This window comes from Hyaena hyaena, unplaced genomic scaffold (genome assembly GCF_003009895.1).
Source record: "Hyaena hyaena isolate Hyena2069 unplaced genomic scaffold, ASM300989v1 scaffold_1486, whole genome shotgun sequence".
Taxonomy (NCBI): domain Eukaryota; kingdom Metazoa; phylum Chordata; class Mammalia; order Carnivora; family Hyaenidae; genus Hyaena; species Hyaena hyaena.
Window position 1 is genome coordinate 229,282 of NW_024082119.1, and position 22,763 is coordinate 252,044.

At 36.2% G+C, this 22,763-nt stretch overlaps 1 protein-coding gene across 1 annotated transcript in view; it reads left to right on the plus strand.

The window, feature by feature from the left end:
• COL5A2 (collagen type V alpha 2 chain) overlaps positions 1–22,763 on the plus strand; it is a 150,410-nt gene that overhangs the window by 56,329 nt on the left and 71,318 nt on the right. The window contains exons 2-3 of the mRNA XM_039223887.1: positions 15,910–16,134; positions 19,396–19,409. Coding sequence (XP_039079818.1) covers positions 15,910–16,134; positions 19,396–19,409 — 239 coding nt within the window. The remainder of the gene's footprint in view (positions 1–15,909; positions 16,135–19,395; positions 19,410–22,763) is intronic.

Sequence of the window (22,763 nt, forward strand, 5' to 3'; positions counted from 1 at the left end):
CTAATTTAGACTTCAGAAAAATGAAAGGAAAAGAAAACCTGAAAGGTGAAGTTTAAAAAGCAGGTGGTTATTGTTTTCATTTAAATTGTATTTTTCAGTGTTGAATTTTATCAAATTTTTCCCGTTTGGGTTTTTCAGCATCACCTCTTTAGTTTAAATAAAGTAGGTAGAATAAAGTATAATGTTTGTTATTAGGGGAGTCATATTTATACAGTGTAAGCTGAATTTCCTGGGGGAAAATTTCATTTCCTGTGTCCTATAAACTAATCTAAAAGAGACTAAATGATATTCGTATGCAGTCATTTACTATTCATACTCATCAAGATGCCTGAAGGTTTATTTGTGTCACGGAGATAGTTTTTCCCCATCAATATCCTGTGAAGCCTCAGGAAAGCTAGGGGAAATTTCACAGGATATTAGGATGGTAACATTTGGTGGCTTCACAGACATAACATCAGGAAATGAAATATTGACTGTTTAGAATTGGGAACTGAATAGAAAGAATGGAGTTCACATTCTTAATATGTTTCACTTCTCTTTGATAAAAAGTTCAGTTTAAAAAAAATCATAGTCTCTTCTTATCTCTAAGGTAAACCGTGCTTTACTCTTTCTCCTTTCAAGTTAATCCAGACTCCTCTTGCTCTTCATTCCTCATATGGGCTGTCAGTTTATTACTCTTACTTATTCAAAATCCACATTCAGAGTGAATTTTAAATTTTATATATAAAAACTTGTCTTCCCTTTTTCTCTCTATGGTAGCAGTGCAACTGCCTAACTTAGGATGTAGTCATTAAGAGTGTGTGGTTGCTCAGATCTTGGCTCTGTCACTCACTGACTTTGTGATGATCGACTCCAAGCCTCTCCCCAAGTGGTTGAAAGGATTAAGTATAAAATTTCCCTATGACATTTAACATAACTCTCATAACACACAATAACTCATAGCTATTAGTATTTCCACTGGGTCGTTTTTCCTTATATATTCATCCTAATATGCTTCAGTCAGATTTAACATTTTTCTGATCAAGTTTATTTATCTCTCCAAAACTTTTATTTTATTCAATGTCTAGACCATTCTCCTTCCTGTAAGTATCTGGATTAGTTTTCTAGGCTGCTGTATAACAAAGTATGACAAACTGGGTGGCTTAAAACAACAGAAATGTATTGTCACAATTAGGAAGGTCAGAAGTTCAAAATCAAGATATTGGCAGGGCCATAGTCTCTCTGAAACCTGGAGACAGAATCCTTTCTTACCTCTTCTTAGCTGCTGGTGGTGGCCCGCAGTCCTTCACTGCCCTTGGTTTCCAGCTGCACTTCAGCCTCTGCCTCCATCATCTGTGTCTGTTTCTCTTTGTGTCTTCTCTTCTTATAAGGACACCATTCGTATTGGATTAAGGCCCCCGCCCCATTCTAGTGTGACCTCATCTTAAGTAATTACATCGTCAAAGGATTTATTTCCAATTAAGGTCAACATATCAACATATCTTTTTAGGGCACATAATTCAACTCACAAGCATATCCAATAGATATTATTTCCCCCATTCATTCTTGGACCTTGAAAGTCATTTAAAAATTTTTTCTAATACCTTTTCCCACCTATAGTCAATCAAACATTGCATATTTCATATCAGGTGTTCCATGGATTTACCCTGCTTTCTTCATTTCCAGAATAACTATTTCTCCTAAATACAGTATAACATTTTTAACTAGTGGCCTTTACTTAAAAAGTTTTTTTTTAGGTTTGTTTATTTATTTAGAGACAGAGACAGTGGGAGCAGGGGAAAGGCAGAAAGAGAGAGAGAGAAAGAGAGAGAGAGAGAGAGTACCAAGCAGGCTCCACACCATCAGCATAGAGCCTGATGTGGGGCTTGAACTCACAAAACTGTGAGATAATATCCTGAGCTGAAATCAAGAGTCAGCTGCTTAGCCGACTGAACCACCCACACACCCCATTGGTAGTGTTTAGTCTCTGCTTCCAGTTCATCTTCAATTCTGTTTATAGATTAATGTTTCTGCAGGTTACTTCTACATTCTTCTATTCATTCACTTATTTATTCAACAGGCATTTATTGGACCTCTTCTATGCCTCAGGTACTGTTTTACACTAATGACATGGAGATAAATGAAATGTTGTTTATCCTCAACAAATGTATAACCGGGTAGAATTTACATATAAACAAACAAGTAAGTTTGATAGATTGTTCCAGGTACTTTGTTAGATGTATAGGCAAGATGAAATCAGTGCTCAGAGAAGATAATGCCCAAATTACATGTGGGGAAGGGGCAAGTCGTGGAATCCTTCTAGAGGAATTCATACCACTCTTTTTTTCATAGATGGAACCAACCTTTTCTGATATGACATATTTGCCCTCCACTCCAGCTTTATTTTAGGTGGCTCCTTCTTTCTTCTCAGGCAGTCTTCCTTACCTTTACCATCTGAAACACCTTGCATTTTTCAAAGCCTACTTTAGAACCCATTTCTGTTCATCCTTTCTCAGATAATATCAGCTCACAGTGATCCCATCTTTTCAAACTTCTTATACATAATTCTTCAAAGCTAGTATCTTACATAAATAATGTACTACCTTATGTAAATCTGTGAAAATGGAAATGAATGGATTTGCTAGTAGTAACATAAAGAACTTCTAGCATAGATATTTGATACCTTATTTTGCACTGTTTTCTAAATTATAAACTTGTATCTATGGATCAAATTCAGGGTCTTTCAAGCTAAATGTTATTCAAGACAGCTGTTTTTGACTTCCTAAAATGCCAAATCCATATAATCCAGAATTCTGTATCTAAATTTGAAAGGTGGTATTAAATTTGACTTTGCCAAATTTCCAAATGGTTGTGGAATTGGACCTAGAAAAATGCATGTATACTTCATCTCAGCATTGCCAGACTTAGTCATTAAGGCAACTGGTTCCTCCCATGTTGGTTTGCTCTAGTTCCTGGCTTCTGCCCAGCTGGTTGGCTCCATGAATGATGACCTGCTCTTCCACTTCTCTCCAAAGCACCTAGCTGTGATGACTCTAGAGGTTTAGAAACAAGAGTGCTGTTGTTTTACCCACAGGCAAGAGAGGAGTTGGCAAAAATAAATGAAAATAGGAAGTAATGAATGAGAGGAAGTGCTGTACTCCTTCAGATCCATCCTGGCCAGTTGGCAGAGAGAAGGAGTCCACTGCCAGTTACCAGCATTGAGCCAGGAGTGGCAATATTATATGGCTTGGAAGTGAGTTTTTGGAAGAAACCACTTTGGATCTTAGTTTTCTCACTCAAAGAAAAGGAAACAAGAAAAAAATGCATATATATATATATATATATATATACCCCAGTAGTACATCCTGGAAAGTTTGCATTGTAGTGAATTCATTACATTACTTCTATATTCTCAATATTTGGCAAAGTAACAGATAGATAATGAGTGTTTGTTAAGTAAATATAAACTTGATATACCTTGTATTATCAAAATGTATTCATTATGTTTTTTGATATTCACTTCAAGAGTAAGTACATATACTTTATCATCTTAATGCCAAAGATGCTGGAGACTAAAACGCACAAAGAAGGCTGAAACCCACACAGGGATCTCATAACTGGCCATGGCATAAGACTGCTGTATTATGAGAACACATGAGGTGATGTGCATGTGTGGGCTTCTGCTCTTCTGATATGCATCCAGACTGCCCTAGAATTTGAAATACACTTTATTACCAAATAGGACACTGTAGGATAGTCAGATACATGATCAGTGTACTCCTAAGATAATTTAATGCTATTTGGAATTCTGTATTCTTTATACTCCTCACTTACTTGAAGTCTGCTTTTATAAACAAAACTTTCCCCCTCAGGGGGGAAACTTACTTCAGATTCAAAAAAAAATCCTCAGGTTGACATTCCTGAGAATTAGTTCTAGTTAATTAAAATGAATAGAATTGGGCAAAGACCTTGCAAAGCACAGAGGAAATTTTCCAGAATTGAGTTTATAAAATTTCAATGTGTATGCAAATTTTCCAGAATGTACTACTGGAAAACACATATATGCAAACTTATTTTTCTCCTACAAGAAAGTTTTATTACCTTTTGTAGCTTCTGTATGTTTTGATTGTTTCTGGCAAGGAAGCTGGACTCCAAATGTCTCATTTCATGATCCACAGTGTACTCTTGTACTACACAAATATTCAGTAAAATTTGCTGTATAAATAAATATTGACTAAATGGATTAAATAATGCCTCCATTCCTTGTGCCAGAAAATGACTAATTTATTTAGATTAACTTTTAGCAACAGTTGAAGGCAAACTTAATTGTGATATCCCAGAATATTTCATTTCACCTTAAAGTGAAGGCTCATTTTATTTTTCATATACATTAATAAACAGAGACACTGAGTCTCCTTTTTCATTTACTAAAGCAAATAACCCAGTGACTCTGTCTTTTTGTACAACCTAAATATTACATTCCCCAGTTAGCAAATGTCCTACATTTTTCTCTGATGTTAACACCTGTTAACTACGGTTAGCACAAAATAAGCATTCCATAGCTATTAGGGATTAAGTAAATAATTGAAAGTTTTTGAAAACTCTAAATCTCACGACAGATATTTTAAGAAAATAATGAGTATTCTTTTCTTTTACATATATTCATAGCCACCATGTTTTAAGAAATTAACATGAATTAAACAATAATGATAAAATTCAGAGATTAAACAAAGCCAAAATGAATAATTTTGAACAACTATAAATAACTTAAGACTTTTAAAATATAATAAAGCTTGTCATGTTCATGTTACCTCTACAAAAGAGTGTTTTATTTTGGTTTCCATTCATTTACTTATTAAGGGAAATAACTTCTTAAAAGCACATAGATCTACAGGTAAAAATCTTGTATTCCATTTTTTGGTATTTTTCTTATCGAATCATAAGACAACAAGATATTCCTAGCTGAGTTCTATGTTTTACTAAAGAAACTTGCAAATCTTCCTTCTCAATGTAGTAAAGGTATGTAGGAAAAAATAGATTGTCTTGTTTGGTCTCAGCCCCCTTCTCCTCTCCCTCTCCTTTCTCCTCCTCTCCTTCTTCCTCCTCTTCCTTCTTTGCTTTTCTTGTCTATTGTTCCCCCTACAAACACAGAAATTTCCCAATGAATACTTCTGCTGTGCATATAGAAAAGTTATTAATATAACTTTTCATTAAAGTAGCAGTCTCTCTTTCTCCTCCTGAATATTACTGTGGTATTTGTCTGGCATTGAGATTCGGTGCATTTTGGGCTTGATCTTCAAACTGCAGTAAATATGGGGGCTAGTGTACAACCATGAATGTGCATTATAGAAGGTAAGCTGAACGTGATGATGAAGAGATGGATTTAGATTCTGAAATAATGGTTTTAGTCTTATTTTAAAGAATCTGCTACCTGCTCTGCAAGTGATTTGTGTAAGGAATGCCAGAAAGAAGGGTAAATCCATTTTCATTTATGTTCTTCAGTGAAATCACCTTCTAATTTGTAATAGCCACAAAATAGATATAAATTAAAACCTAGGTATATCAGGATAAAAGTGGATGTTATGGTTATTAATTCAAATGCCTAAATATACCCATGTGGATAAAATCAGAAATCATGCCTTCAGGATGAAAGCAGGAGGGCCCCCTTCCTCCAGAAATGAACTCCCAAGGGAAGAGTGCTTCAGGATATTTTAGAATCCTTGGTAGTAAAATGAATGGGATCAAAGAGCTTTTGAGGATTGCAGAATGTTTGGTTGATTGTGAAAGAAATTTCAGCTTGGTCAGGGTAAGGGCAGTGAGTAAATAAGTCAGTAAAAAATAAATTAGAAGTTAAAACCTGGCTACAATGTCTGCATTTTCTTTAGAGGCCTAAATATTCTTTTGTGTCATGGAAGACAAGAAAAGGAAGCAAAATATAGCTGCAAAGAAATCATAAGATGAAGAGTTGAAATCATTCTAAAAATGTTCTATCATATAAATATAGTTAATTTTTTAAAAAATTTTTTGATGTTTTATTTATTTTTGAGAGAGAGAGACAGTGTGAGCAGGGGAGGGTCAGAGAGAGAGGGAGATACAGAATGAGAGGACAGGCTGCAGGCTCTGAGCTAGCTGTCAGTACAGAGCCCAACACGGGGCTAGAACCCACCAACCCTGAGATCATGACCTGAGCCGAAGTCAGACACTTAGCTGACTGAACCATCTAGGCACCCCTAAATATAGTTAATTTTATGCTCACCTTTATTTTTTTTAGTTTAGTGGACACATAAGATTACGTTAGTTGTCTGTGTACAGTGTCATGATTCAACAACTCTACATGTTATGCTATGCTCACCACAAGTATATCTACCATCCATCACCCATATGAGTATCCCATACTGAATATTCTCTTAAAATACAAAAATAACTCTTTTTAGTTAAAAATATATATTTTCTTTTCAGGACATAATATCTGGAATAAATAACATTAATACATGATATTCCCACAATGCCAGCTATTTTAAATCCCTGCATATAGGGCCCACATTGGAATAGTCATGAAAAATGAGGCTTTTTGAAAAATTATGTAATAGGCCCAGGATCGAAGCAAATAGTTTTATATCTAACATGGTTTAGATCTCTTCTTTGGTATTCTTATAATTGAATATTCAAAAAATTAATTCACCAAATACTTATTAAGCATCCATTATGATCCTGAAAGTATTATAAGATATTGAGATATATCAATGGACAGACCAGAACAAATTCTATCTGTCCTAATAAAGCTATTATTTTATCATGGAGAGACAAACAATAACCATAAATATAGTAATATAGTAGGCTTAAAAGTGATAAGAACTATATTAAAAGGGAAAAAAAGAGCAAGAATTGGTAGACTGAGCATGACATGTGTGGTAAATTTTACATTTTTTGTGATATGGTCAGAGTAGTCTTCATGGGGAAGGTGACATTTGAGCTAAGACTTGAAGGAAATGATAGAAAGCTGGAATGTGAGTACTGAATCTTGTCCAGAATTTGCTTCTTATTTAATTTATCTCCAGACTATATATATATATAAAAGTCACGATACCACCCATTTGTCAGAAAAATAGCTAAGCAGATTTTTGGTTCCCTTCTTAATTTTAAGCAATATCATACTAAGGAGAGATTCAATAGACCAAATTCATTCAAAGCAATTCAAAGCTGTCCATGCATTTAGATCAGGAGACACCTTTGGCATAGCAAAAATTGTACTTTTTCTATGAGAAGTAACATTTGAGAAAAGGATGAGGGTTTGCAATAGAAGTTACTACTGAAATGTATAGTGTATTCAATATAAGGCTTATTTTCTTTGTGGTGTTTTTACAGCTATTCAATAATTTGAGCCATGTTTGTGGAGAAAAAAAAATCTATGTCAAATGCATTAGCAGACTGTAAGTTGGTTTTCCAGACAGAACTGTAGATGAGCATTGCATGTGCATTATGCATAATTGTAGTTTCACATTTTGGCCACAATCGTTTAGATTCCCAGTGATACATGGAAAGAAACTTAAGTAGTACCTAACATGAGAGATTTTCCTTTTTTTATTTTTTCCATTTTAACTCAAGTGAAAACAGCAAAGCAGTTTTACTAGTTAACTGAAAAGCCCTTACATATGAGATTGAGAAATATTTACTGGCTGCACTGAAGAAACTAATCACCTTTGTAGAGAGTTTCTCTAATTTCATGTTATTTGTATGCTTCACTGAAATACTGTGTATGAATTGTCTTCTTTTTACTTTCTCAGATTTCAAAGTAATTTTTCAATATTATTATTATATTGCTTTAGAATTTACAATGTGATTGTTCTTTGTAATATAGAAATTTAACTCAGCTCAAATAATCATTGAATGTCTATTTTTGTCCAGTTGGTGCAATAAAAGAGTGGAGGTAGGTACAACAAAAGTAAAAATGTAGATAACCATCCTAAAAGGAGATTTAAATTTGAGAGCTCATTGGAAAGTGAAATTTTCCATATATATATATAGTCTAGGGGTGCCTGCGTGGTTCAGTCAGTTAAGCGTCTGACTTCAGCTCAAGTCATGATCTCACAGTTTGTGAGTTCGAGTCCTGCATTGGACTCTCTGCTTACAGCATAGAGCCTGCTTTGGATCCTCTGTTACCTCTCACCCCTCTCTTCCTCTCCCCTGCTCACACACTCTCTCTCTCTTAAAAATAAATGAACATTTAAAAAAGAAAAGAAAAAGAAAAATATTGTCCAAGTATGTGACAACGACCCTTCAACTATCCCCAATGGTTTCATATGTATTTAATTTTTTAAATGTTGGGGATCAGATGAGGAAAGGAAAATGATAAATGTGGAAATGTTGGCATTAACTTGGAAGAGTCTAAAGGAAGATCTTGAATACGCTAACCTCTTTGTCTTTGCCTTATGATAAACAATACCCAAGAGCAGAAGGAAGGGGGAGAGTTCATTGGAAGAGTCTCTGGAACCAAAGCCAGCAGCTGGGGCTTTGCCATGCACTGGGAAAGGCAGCATCTGTGGTTTGGTCCAGGAGGACACGTGGGACAGCCCTGCGGCTACTTCACTTTGTTCCATAAGGCATTCTCTGCCCATTTAATGAGGGCAGCAGCCGACAGTGCCGTGATTGTAGTTCTTTAAGGACTTGCACAGTCAGAGAAACTTTAAATAATGTTAGCCCAGACCTTCATAACCCCAGAAGGGGCTGAGGCCAGCTGGGTTAGGAAGGCTGAAGGGCTGCTCTCATTTTCTGAAAATTGTTCCAAGATATGAGCTGTTGTGACTGACACAGTCTTCTTCCTTTCTGGTCACACAGAGGCCTAGATATGAGGGGCACATCTGACAGGAAGCATCAAGCGACCTGTTTCCTTTTCATTCATACGGGAGTCCCAAGTGCACATCCTCTCTGAGAAGTTTAGAGAAGGAGGAAGGAGAGCTTCCTGTGCTATCTTTTTAACAAGTACATCACTGAACACTTCCTTCTTTCCTTCATTCACTTGCGCATTCATTCATGCAGCAAATATATTTATGAAAGGCGGATTCTATGACCTTGAGTGTGAAGGTTACTGAGATAAATGTAGTTCTAGCTCCCAAGGAGCTCACAGTCCAATGGGGGAAATTATCCAAACAAACACTTGTCTGAATAAGAGATTTAAAATTTTTGTGACGTGAGAATTCTATATTATTTCTGCAAGGAAAAACTTCAGTTATATCTAGGGAATGCCCAGCATAGGCTTAGGGATTTTTATTTCATATATTTTCTAAAGCTTTTAGGTAGACTCCAATCATTTAATATACAAAGAGAATCACATCTTTCCTGGGGAGTCAAAGATTTCAATATGGCCACTTCTATGCAGGCTTTTTTGTACAAGTATAATTATATAAAGGGATATAGACCTGGGGCATAGCACAGAGGTGAGGCACAGCTCTGATAACTGAATTTCTAATGATGTGTTATAATAAGATGGTGGGTTTGGTCTGCCATCTAGTGATTAAGAACTGAATTCTTACAACTAAATTTAAAAGCACATAAAAGCTTTACGAGAAGACAAATCTACGAGGATATATGAGAAACAAAGGACAATTGGGTTACTCTTAAATAAAATGTGGACACATAAGGTACATCTATTTTCTCTAAGATCCCAGTGCCAGGACATTTGTGGTAATGACTTCACAATGGATTGGGTCAATTTGCTGGAACAATTGGTAAGGGTCAAAGAACCCTGTACCTTGGAAGACAACATTTTTGGAAGTTACAACACCACAGAAGATTACAAAGTAATGGCAGTATTATCAGATACCCACCTAAAATCCTCCTCAATTTTAGGAAAGTTAAAGAAATGTAAATGGCAATATACAAGTGTCACAATATTGCAGTTTGGGATTTTTTTTTCAGATTTTATTTAAAAAAATGTTTACTTACGTACTTTAAAGCCAATAATTGTTGAAATTCTAGGCCTTAAATCAAGATTAATGTTGGCATAGGTAAATTTTTATGATTTGGGTAAAGGAGACAGGATAGTATTGAATCTCTCGGAATGTCATATGAAAATGTCATATGAAAAAATTGTTTTTTATAATATTGTCATTTATAAAATAATTGTGTCATGACAACTCCACTGCAAATTGTCTACAATTTTGCTTTCTATTTAGCTTTTCTTTTCATTTATGTGAACGTCTATGTAGAAAACAGAGGGGACAAACTAATCATAAGGTGCACAACTACCATGTACAAACCCGAGAACTGCAAGACACCCTGTATTTTCTACTCAGTGTTTCTTTGTACATGTCTTTCATTCAGACATGAACAATGAGAGTTCACTGAGTTTTTGTGCCCTCGGTAATGTGTATGGATTCTTATGTGGGGGAAGAGAAGACAGGGTTTAGCAGCAAATGTGGTTTTTCATCTCCTTGCCATTTAAAAGCATTCCAACTAACTTTCCACATCATCTTAAATTTAATTATAAATTCTCAGGGGAAAAGGACCAGTGATGACTCAGAGTATATAACTAACTTTTAACATCGTCATTTAAAGAAAGTCATACAGTGGCTCACTTCTTTGTCCCTTGGGTTGAGGTCATGCTGTCTTAAGCTTTCCGTAAGAAAGTGATGTTCTATGAGTTAACACAAAAGAGAGACTGTATCTTTTTATTCCAACCTCAAACAGCATAGAGAACAGGATAACTGACCAAGAAGAGTCTCTCACACATTGTAATGATATTTAATTGGCAACATTATTGCATGTCATTTTGGTTTTTGTTTGTTTTTCGTATTCTCTAGTTCCACATATCTAATTATTTCATAGGTGCAACTGAGGTCTACTTTACAATAATTATATACTTTTTGAAAACAGAATATATATACTTTGGATATCTTGCACATGCAGTAGTAAGCACACACCCACTTAATTCTCTCAGTAAATATGTGCAAACACTTTTGCCCGCATGGGGTGTGGAAAGGGAGAAGCAAGCTGCTTGATCTTATGGTGAATCTCATTTTCAGCCAATGGCATTTAGTGTTTGTAATCGGATTATTTCTTTCTCAATCATAAAACTTAATGAACACTAAATTCTACTCCTGAAACCAGTATTACACTATATGTTAACTAACTAAAATTTAAAGAAAATTTTGAAATAAAAACCTTAATGAACAAAATTACTCTTAAAGTATTTACCTAATTGAATTGTTCGATAGACTATAGAAGTAAGTCCATTCCTATGTAGCTTCATCAGGAAGATGAATTTATAGAAATGTAGCTTCCTGATGAAGCTACATTGTTTCAAAGTGATTTTTCACCTAAAAGTTACAAGGCTTCCCACCCTCCAGTAGTTTGCTTTCTCCTCAGGAGGAGGTTTGAGGCAGGTGGTGTCCCACAGATGGGAGCTTCAGGTAATCGGTATAAATAGTCTGCAGGCTTTGCTCACCTTCTGCTGATCCATCTTCCTTTCCTGACTTTTTAATCTGGACCAAAGATAAAGGGACTTTGGACCCTCAGATGGCTTGGAACAGCTATTTCTTTGAAAGTTGCCAAATGTGTTCTGTAGTAGTATCCAAAAATGTTGCTATTTCCGTGATTATCTCTTGAAAATGCCTTGACTGAACCTTTGATATTTGTTCCTGTCTCTTCTTGGGTTCTAACCTTGGCAAACTTGCCCTGCAGCCATGTCAGACCCCACACCATCCGCGGTAGGGTGTATGTGTTTGCTGGGCAGTCCAAGGACTCCCAGCATCTCTGAACCCACACCTTACCATCACTTCTACCTGCAGAGCACCATGCCATGGAGAATGAAATGCTTGTTTGACCAAGAAGGGGAGTAAAGGCCCCCTTTGGACTGGGACTGCAGCTTGTATCTTGACCTTGGCTCTGAGCTCTTGAGACTTGGTGGGCAGTAACTGAATGCAAAGGGCTAGAGAATCCTGACTTTTCATAGTGTGGCAAATGAGCAAAGGGGAAGGTGCCTCTGGGGAATGCTCCATCTGTAACAGCCACCTCACACCGGTCACTCCTGGTTTCCTTCACAGCTGAGGTTCTCTCTGCTCCACAACTCAATGCTTACGAGGTGGGTGTGGGGCCGTAACTTTTGAAAATGACTTACAGAGAGGGCCAAATGTCTTTTGAGCTTGTGACCTGCCCATGCGCAGATGGCATAACTCTTCTCCTTTGAGAGGAGTTTTACCTTATCTCTGTGTGTAGAGCAGGATAGAAATATGTGTACAGGGGTATCTGCTGATACATGTGTGTCTGCATACCAACATGAGTGTGCATGTTGACATGGGCACCTCAGAACTCTACCCTGTGCCCACGATTTCCACAGCTATAAAATGTTAGAGGAACTGCTACCTACAGTCAAAGCAGTCACCTTTCAAAAAGGTCGCAGGCATCCTCCAATGATCTAACAGAAAACACGAGATTTGAATGTGTCAATGAAAAGCTGCTCTGACCTGAGTAGAACAGAGGGCTTTGGAACACATGCGTGTCGGCCGATTCATAAAAGTCATATTTGACTCTAAGGAGGGACCTTGGGCCCAATCAGATCTGCTTTCCCCAGGGGCATGCCTGGTCCTCAGCCTGTGCTCCCCAGACTGAAGGAAGGAGGGAAGTGAGGCTGCCAGAGGGCGTCTGAATGCAAGCACGTCAGGGTCAGGAATGTATTGTCACTCATTTCTCTGTTCAGAGTCCCACAGTGGATCCCATAGAAAGGCTGCTGAGCCCCATGCTGAGTGCTCCAGAAACAAATACAAGTGATGTTTCTGCCCTCCTCAAGGGCTGGCTTTCACCAGGTCGCCCTCTTCCTCACAACCCAGTGACCATTCCAATGCTCCTGAATCTGAGAATGATTCAGTTCTTAAGGTTTCTGGAAAAGTATCCACCACAGGCCTTTATGAACCCAATCAGTCTATTTTACTGAAAGCCTTCTCCCCTTGGGAGAGTCTGGCTGATGATGTTGAAGGGAGATCCTGCCTTCAGTTTGGGGGTGTCACATGGCCAGTGACCCACACTCTCTTCAGCCACTCTGTGCTGCCAAGTGGGGAGTGTCTTTGTTCTGTGCCCGGAGCTGAGGCCGAGGGTGATGCAGGCCCAGCTGGGGAAGCAGCCTGGCCTCTCCTGGGTGATGTTGTAGTAGCATGCTTAAGTCTTTCCTCAAAATCTGCTTTCTCCATGGGGTGCCTGGGTGGCTCAGTTGGTTAGGCGTCTGACTGAAGCTCAGGTCATGATCTCATGGCTTGTTAATTTGAGCCCTGAGTCCTATGCTGACAGCTCAGAGCCTGGAGCCTTCTTTAGATTCTGTGTCTCCCTCTCTCTTTGCCCCTCCCCCACTCATGCTCTGTCTTTCTGTCTCAAAAATAAATAAACGTTAAAAAAATTTAAAAAAATAAAAAAGAAGAACCTTCTTTCTCCTTGCCAGTGAGGTGTAGCCTGACCTCTAGAGTGGCTTCGTTTCTGCAGTGTTAACTCATCTCGGGGGTGTCAGAGAGGTGTAGGAGAGGAAGAAACATAGATGCAAGGGCCATGGCCAAGAGGACACCCACACCCTCCAGCATGGCCTTTGACCCAGAGGTTATGGATCATGCCTATTACTTGTGGGTCCTGTTTGTTACTGTTTGTGTATCTGAATAAAGTCTGAAATGCTGTGACCTTTTTTTGGCAATATAGACATGAAACTCACTAACTAAACAAAAGTAACGGGGCTTATTTGATGTACAGATTTCTTATTTTGTTTCAAAACAGTCCTGTATTAAATGTTAAGTCAGAAGTTCTATTTTCTCCCTGGCTCAAAGTTCCTAAAAGTGCACAGAACCAATATTGTTTTGTTGATTAGCTATGTGTTGTATGATAAACATCTTTTGATGAAAATGAAACACATTAGAAAGAGTGTCTTAGTATCTCCTGGTAAGTTACACAGAAACCAGGTATTGGGCTTTGAAAACAACTTTCCATTTGCTGTATACCTGTGATGAAGGGCAGATGTGTGAAGCCAAGTGTTCCACAGAGCAGTGAAAAGAATGTTATCCAAGGAAAGCTTTCTAGAGTTAGGAAGATGGATATTTGGGCCAATGTCTTTATCCTACACTGAAATTTTTATCTGTAGTCTGTATTATCATTTGAGTATATTTATATGACAAATGATAAATTTTTCCATTGTAATACTTTGTATAGTGACAGATGGTTACATTTATCATGGGGAGCATTTTATAGTATATATTATTGTCAAATCACTATGTCATACACCTGTATGTCAGCTATACTACATTAAAAATAAAAATGATAAATTATCTTGTAAACTAATTAATTTTTAAATTTTTAGTTTTATTTTTTTAAAGTATATAGTTAATGCTGGTGCAATTAAGTTAGTGAACCATAATTTAGACTCACTCACTCATTCATTCATATATATTTTTGAACAAGTATTTGTTGAATGTTGACTCCCTGCAAGGTGTGGAGTTAAGCTTTAGAGATACTATGATGTGCAAGAAAAAGTAGCCTTTATTTTCATGGAATTTACACTCTAGTGAAGGAGATAAAAAATAAGCAAGTAAAAATGGTAAATTAATACTACTTATGATAAGTTTTATGAGGGCCATGATTTTTGCCTATCTGTTCACATTTTAGAAACTGGTTAATTAGCTGGCTTATAAAACAAAATTAATGAGTAGATGGATTGACCACTAAATTCTTCAAAGAGTTTAGAGAATCATACTAGTTGGATAAAGGAGGTCTGTTTAAAATATTATTTAATGTTTATTTTTGAGAGAGAGAGACAGCATGAGTGTGGGAAGGGAGGTCTACTTTTATAGAGTAGTCAGAGAATTGTGGGGACAGGTTACAGTAAGCAAAATGTAATAGTGAGCTCTGTGTGCCTCGAGGAGGGAGGGCAGAGTTGTGCAAAGACTGGAGGGGGGAATCTCTGGGCTTTAGAATTTGAGTAGTTAGGAAGGTTCTACAGGAATTAAGACAGGATGATATGATGTGATATGACCGATACTGTGTTTTAAAATAGTATAGTTTTGTTTCTTAAGTTACAATATGTATACTATATATATATATTCTATATCTTATAATAATTATATTTATCTTATAATAATTTTATTGTTATTGTACTGTTATTGTTATGTATGTAAATATGTGTATATATTTTCCAAATCTACATTAAGGTTTTATCTAAGTGTAGAAAAGTGCTTGGCAGATATATATAATAACTTACCATATTGTTGTGATCGAGATTCTCTTTAATTAATTTTTATGCAAAGATAATTACTACATTGCCTTTTTGAGCTTTGCATTTCCTTGAGTAACCACCTTTAGTTTAGCAAATACATCCCATGAAATTGGACACTGTTATTCTTTTTCTACCTTATGTTTAAAACCAATTTTTAAAAACCCATACACTCTTTTTAAAGTTTTTCTTCATGGTAAAGAATACATATCATCTTCTGTTGTTGTGGGATTTACTAATCTAAAATTATAGGGAGCTGAAAATCACAAAAAGTTTCACTAAACTCAGAAATTATATATTCTCCTTTGACCTGTTCTTTTTCTCCCTTTTTCAAATGGTTTATTTTTATCTCTTCTTACTGATCTTCTATGTTTGGTTATTTATACCTTCACAAGTAAAATCTTTTGGGAAGCATTATCTGAATAATATATCTACTTAGGATCACTTTTGTTTTTTCTTCCCCCATCATGCTGGGCTAGAAGTATCATAATCATTTCATCATGAATTTCATTTTGCTTTGTATGTTAATACCAAATAAGGGAAATTCTTCTGTGTGTTGCCTCCTTGGTAGGTTACTGCCTTACCCAGAATTTTTAGAACCCACAAGATGATCCCCCTCTTAAATATTTCCCAGATTTCAAAATTTCAGAAGATTACTAACCTCCTTCATTCCCCTCTTTTTCTCCTTATTCTAGAAGGATATGGTGAAGAAATAGCCTGCACTCAGAATGGCCAGATGTACTTAAACAGGGACATTTGGAAACCTGCCCCTTGCCAAATCTGTGTCTGTGACAACGGAGCCATTCTTTGTGACAAGATACAGTGCCAGGATGTACTTGAATGTGCTGACCCTGTAACTCCCCCTGGAGAATGCTGTCCTGTCTGTCCACACACAGCTGGAGGTGGCAACACCAATTTTGGTAAGAATGCTCTTAGGCCAGCTCTGAGTTGATCCAGTGACTCATCTTTATAGTTGCAGTGGTTTTTGCTCTCAGAAGTCAGCAACCAGAGAGAATAATCAAACCACTAGTCAGTGGCGTTTGGGGTTAATGGTTTTGCTCACCCACTTTATCTAACATTAGTGAGAGGGGAAGACTAATTCCCTGTCTTCTTAAAAACCAGAGGAATTTTTGGCTGAATCTGGTGTTGTTATGTCTAATTTGAGAATTTCTTATGCCACTTAAGATGGTCATTTGTTACCCTATCCATGCCAGATGCCTCCAAATATTTTGTTGGTATTCTGTGAGGTCCATTAATGTCCAAGAGGATATCTAGAAAAAATGTTTATCTTCTCTGGTGCCAAATTTGCTCTTGAGAATGGAATAATTATTTCTAATGTAATTTAATGCCAGAGTACTCTCTATTACATTGGCTTATAAATGCAGAATGCTTTTTTTTAAAATTTTTTTAAACTTTATTAAAAAATGTTTTTACTTATTTCTGAGAGAGACAGCATGAACAGGGGAGGGCCAGAGAGAGAGGGAGACACAGAATCGGAAACAAGAGCTCCAGGCTCTGAGGTAGCTATCAGCACAGAGCCCAACGTGGGGTTCGAACCCATGAACCCTGAGATCATGACCTGAGCCGAAGTCGGACACCTAGCTGACTGAGCCACCCAGGCACCCCTAAATGCAGAATGCTTTTAATATGGTGCAGAAAGACAAGAGAATGGGATGGATTTCCTGGAGAAAAGAATGATATAAATAATTGGTTTTTAAAACTTATTTTGGAGAAAAATGCCTGTGTTTAATATAGACTATGTATTTGAATATATGTGTTAAAGACACTTACATACAAGAAAATTAACTTCATATGTTGTGAATCAGATAAGATTAATATTAAACTATTAGGTTTTTTGTTTTAGCAGTCCTGAATGGTGACTTGCATGCATGCATCATTGTCAAGATAGTGTCAGGGCTTTATTCCCCTGGCCAAAAATTCCATTGCAAATTACAACAAATATAATGAAGCATTCAACCATATTTTCATGGAAAAATTTGACAGTAGTTTACCAACTCTCCTCTTGGATATCATTCAATAGTAACAATGTGCCTTGAATAAATAACTAAACTCAAATTTTAGCAATATAATCAGGAAGGTATAATAGAAAGAATTAAAACAAGGCACCTAAGAGCTGGCTACCCAAAGCTGATGCAATGTGCAAAGAAACTCCAGGAATGAAGTAAAATTAAATCTGTGGAGATAAATCAATAGTATGTTGGACAACAGTGGCAAATTAAAAAAAAAAAAAAAAACAAAATAGGGGCACGGGGGTGGCTCAGTGGGTTGAGTGGCCAACTCTTGATTTTGGCTTGGGTCTTGATCTCACAGTTTCATGAATTCAAGCCCCTCACTGGGCCCTGTGCTGATAGTGAGGAGCCTGCTTGGGATTCTCTCTCTCTGTCCCTCTCCCACTTTCACTGTCTCTCTCTCTCAAAATAAATGAATAAAAACTTTAAAAAACTTAAAAAACAGCAAATTATGTGACATTCTACAACTGTCTGGGTTTGAAAAGTTCAGTTCATTCCAAAATGAATAATAAAAACAGAGCTAAAAACAGCATTGATGCAAAAATACTCTAAGAAAAAAGATGGGAGAGTTTGGCTAAATTTACCAAATAAAGAACACACTGGTAAATATGTTACCACAGAATGGATAAAAACTATGACCATTTCACCATAAACTAAATAAAATTTAGTGAAGTAATTAATTAAGAAAAGCCTACATTAGAAATACAGCAAAAATTAATGACGAGCAAAGAGGCAAAACCAAAACTGTCATAGGGAAATGAAGAGGACAGAGGAAGAAGCACAGGAAGAATGAATACTGTCATTACACTGATAACAGATCTATGAAAAAAGAGCTTTTGGTTTCCCCATAGTTGAGGTAAAGATATTTGGCAAAGATGAGTAAATATTCTTGATAAAGATGCTCAGTAACTTAGTACCAAATGGCATTTCATTAACATGGTAAAATATTTACATCTCAGTGTAGAAGCTTCATTATGTTTAACACTGGAATTGCTTTCTCCAAACTCAGAGATAGAGCATGGGTATCCATCATTACAACTACAGTTTAATATCTGAGCAAACAATTAGATAAGGAAAAGAAATTAGAGGTTTAGAAATGAAAAGAAAAGAGGTAAATGATTAGTTGCCCAGAATATAATTGTGTGCTTATAAAGCTTAAGGGACTGAGGTAAAAAAATGCTAAAAATAAGTAAATGTGGTATAAATTTAACAAATTAATACATTTACTATATATAGTCACACCATAGAATAAATAATAGGAATAAAAAATATCTCATTTATAATAGCAACAGATAAGATAAAATGGCTAAGAATAAATATGTGATGTATAAGATCTATCTGAAGAAAACTATAAAACAGGGGTGCCTGGGTGGCTCAGTCACTTAAGTGTCCAACTTTGGCTCAGGTCTTGATCTCATAGTTCGTGAGTTCTAGCCCTGTGTTGGGCTCTGTGCTGACAGCTCAGAGCCTGGAGTTTGCTTCTGATTCTGTGTCTCCCTCTCTCTCTGCCTCTCCCCTGCTCACACTCTGTCATTCTCTCTCTCAAAAATAAATAAACATTAAAAAATTAAAAAAAAAGAAAACTATAAAACACTACAAACTCAAATGACAACTTTAAAAAAATGAAATGTCCTATTATGTTTTGGGTTAGGAAGATTAATAATAGAAAAAACCAATAATAGTGGCCCCCTCTTGCATGGGGGTGAAATGTGGGAACTAGAGGAAGAGGGCAAGATGGAAGGAGATTTTTTTCACTCTATAATTGTATACCTTTAATGTATTTTGGTTTTTCAGCGATATGAATGGCTTATTCAAAAAAGCATAAAAAGTAAAAATATAGAATATTGACTGAAGATAATTCATTATAATTTTAATAGTATTATAATTTAATGAACTTTAAATGCTATATGAATCGTGTAAAGAATATTCAGATAATGTCAGAATTTTCCAAAGAGATGCATTATTTTTCCTGTAATGGAAATATTGATCAAAAACAATTTTTGAGTTCTGCTTACTGGTAATTGGGAAACCTGTTTAGGTTAAATTCTGACTTCCCAAAAAACCTAGTTCTGAAAATAAATATTTAGGAGATTCTCATTAACTTTCTGCATAAAATAACATTTAACATATTTATTCTTTTCTTTTTTATAGGTAGAGGAAAAAAGGTAAGTTTTACTTTGCATGGTTTCATTTTCATAAATTTCTTTTTCATTTTAAGAACTGTCCACACAGGACTGTGCTTTGTGTATTTTAAAGTCTTTTGTAAAGTATATACCATATAAATAAAAATATGTAAGCACTGTTCAGCTCCTTTGCTTATAGATTACAACTGCCTCTATTTTATTCACTTTGTTAATTTTTGTTTATAGATATTTCCTCTAGAAAGTTGTAAATCTCTTAGGGATTGAGACTGTGCCACATGAACCTTTGAATTACTTACATTTATCACTGTACTTAGTATATACCTTGTACAAATTAGAAGTGCAGTAACTGCTTAATGGAAGGAAGGAAAGATGGAAGTGTGGGAGGAAGGTACGAGGGAAGGGTAAGTAAGTGGTGATGGCTGTCCTTCAGTGGGGTTGTGGTCCCTCTTGGTTACAAAGATACACTTAAAAGAATTAATTGATGAGGCGCCTGGGTGACTTAGTCGGTTAAGCGTCCGACTTTCACTTAGGTCATGATCTCGCGGTTCGTGGGTTCGAGCCCCGCGTCGGGCTCTGTGCTGACTGCCAGCTCAGAGCCTGGAGCCTGTTTCAGTCTGTGACTCCCTCTCTCTCTGACCCTCCCCTGCTCACGCTGTCTCTCTCTCTCTCTCTCTCCTGGAAATAAATAAAAAACATTAAAAAAAAATGTTTAAAAAAAAAAAAAGAATTAATTGAACGCTTTACCAAACACACATCACCTTCTCTTCTCTCTCCTTCCTCCATTTCAAGGAGCCTAAAATCTAATCCCAGAGACAAGCCTTTATACTCAAGAGGACACTATATGATATACTCATGAGCCTAGATGCAGCTGGCCAGTTTAGCCACTTGTCATCTGGATATGGGTAACCCCCCTGAGTGAAGAGAGTTACATTCCCTTGGAATTGTTCTCAGTTTTCTAGTTAATTTTAAAACTGTGGCATTTGCTTCAGTCTTATCCAGATGGGATGGATGTAGGGATCAGGAATGGAAATGGGCAGTCATCCCAAATTTCATGGCAGATACTAGGCAGATTACCAGCGACTCCAAATTGTCTTTATTTTTGCATACAGCGAAACTTCAGTGAAGTGATAATCAGATAAAGCAATGCTATACCTTCAATGTAAATGAAAATGGTGCTATCAAGGGGAGGTCCTGGCTGGTTTTATACTTTTGGGTTAAAAAGGCAATACCAAAAATTGTCTTATTTGGGAAAAATATCAATGAATCTATTTAGATTTGAATATATGTCAAAGGAATAGGTCTACAAACACCAGCTCACATTTATTTACGTCTGAAATTAAATCTGAAATTTTCCAAAGGCAGTATGGGACAGCTGGGAGAAGGACACACTCAAACCAGCTGCCAATTTAACCACATTCTAGTTACGTGCCGCTATCTTCATGACTCTGTCATTTATTATCATGTGCCATCAGATCTATCAATGCAGAGTAATGTTATAAAAATGTATTTTGTGCTTGGCTTATATTAATATTGATGTTACTTATAATCTATTCTCTCATGCATGTTAACCCCCAAATAATTACTGAGCCTTTGTTATATCCCTGTATGAGTCAAATGGTACAGATGATGCAATGGTGGGCAAAACACTATGACTGTCTCCATGGTAACGGCATCCTATAAAAGTGGTAAGGCATGTCCATGTGGCATTAAGTGATGAGTAACAGACAAGAAGTAAAATTAAACTGTAATTCACATCTGAATCAGAGTATTTGAACTTTATGTTTCCCAGTGAGTATGAAAATCAAATTTAGCAAAAATTTAAACAAATCTTCATTGCATATAAATTAACTTATTCAAAGCCCATATTATTATTTATTTATTTTTCAAAGCCCATATTAACAAAAAGCCACAAATATATTTGTGGCTTATTTCTGAAATAAGAATTATCATAGAATCATTAGAAAAATTTATTATGGAACCTGATAATGGAACAATGAATCCCATATCAAATATTGTGGAGGAATAAAGTTCATAGTAAGACATGAAAGAATTTACAATTTAGTTGAGAAAGATATCAGCAAGTGCCATTCTCCTCAACACAAAGTAAGAGCAAAGGCTGCATTTTCATTGCTAGTCTCTTAAAACGGAGATTACACAACCATTCTTAGTGGACTATTTCATTTTTCTCTCTTTGGTTGAAATAATTTCTCCACACTTTTTACTTGGTGTTACTAAATTTGTTCCAGAAAAGAAGACTTTTTTTTCAGCATAATTCTCATAAACTCTTTTAGGTGTTGGGCACAGATTTACCTACCTTTCCTATATAATTCAAATTCTTTCAGCATCTCAAAGAAAGATCTTACAGCTCTTACAAGATTAACTTTCATTACTTTCAGGTTATGTTAAAAATGGAAAGACCATTTTCTCCAAGCTAGAAGTTAGGAGACTGGGAAATGCAGAAATTAGCCTGCTCTATTTTACTGACCGTATGTGTTCATCCTTCCTTCTCTAGTCTTTTTGTAGGTTGTTTTTTAGTCTCTCTTTTTAAAATTTTTTTATTGTTTTATTTATTTCTGAGAGAGAGACAGAGACAGTGTGAGCAGGGGAGGGTCAGAGAGAGAGGCAGATAAAGCATCTGAAACAGGCTCCAGGCTCTGAGCTGGCAATCAACACAGAGCCCAGCACGGGTCTCAAACCCATGAAGATTGTGACCTGAGCTGAAGTCAGACGCTTAACTGACTGAGCCACCCAGGCACCCCAGTCTTTTAGTCTCTTGTGTTCTACCTTGAACTTACTCATATAGAGCTCCCTCCTGCCCCTGTAGAGAAATATCCCAGTGCTAAATTCTCAATTTATTCCTGACTTCCTAAACTTGGCATTATAATTAGCATGTGTGATCAGGGCATTATTCTGCTATTGAATCCATTATTTAGACTATGAAGACTGTAAAATAATTTTTAAATATCACTTTAGAAAACTTTGTCAGATGTGAAATAGTACTGGAAGGGTATAATTAAATTGTACCTATCAGGGGTACACTTCCGAGGCCTGGATCAAAAACCCCCCAAAAATATGTATGATCTTTAATCTATGACTTCAACTTCCAGAAATACATCATAAGGTATTAGTTAGGGATACTATACAAATATTTATAAACAAGGATATTTATTGTAACATTATTTTTAATTGTAAAAAAGAAAGTATAATCTAAGAGTAAAATACTGAAGCATTGATTAGGTAAACCAATTTCAGGTACATGATGGAAAACTAAGAATACTAGAATGTTAAAAGTGGTTATCTCCTGGGTGTTGGATATGATATTTAGATTCTTTTATTTTCAGAATTCCCTGCTAACCTATATACTTTTTATAATCA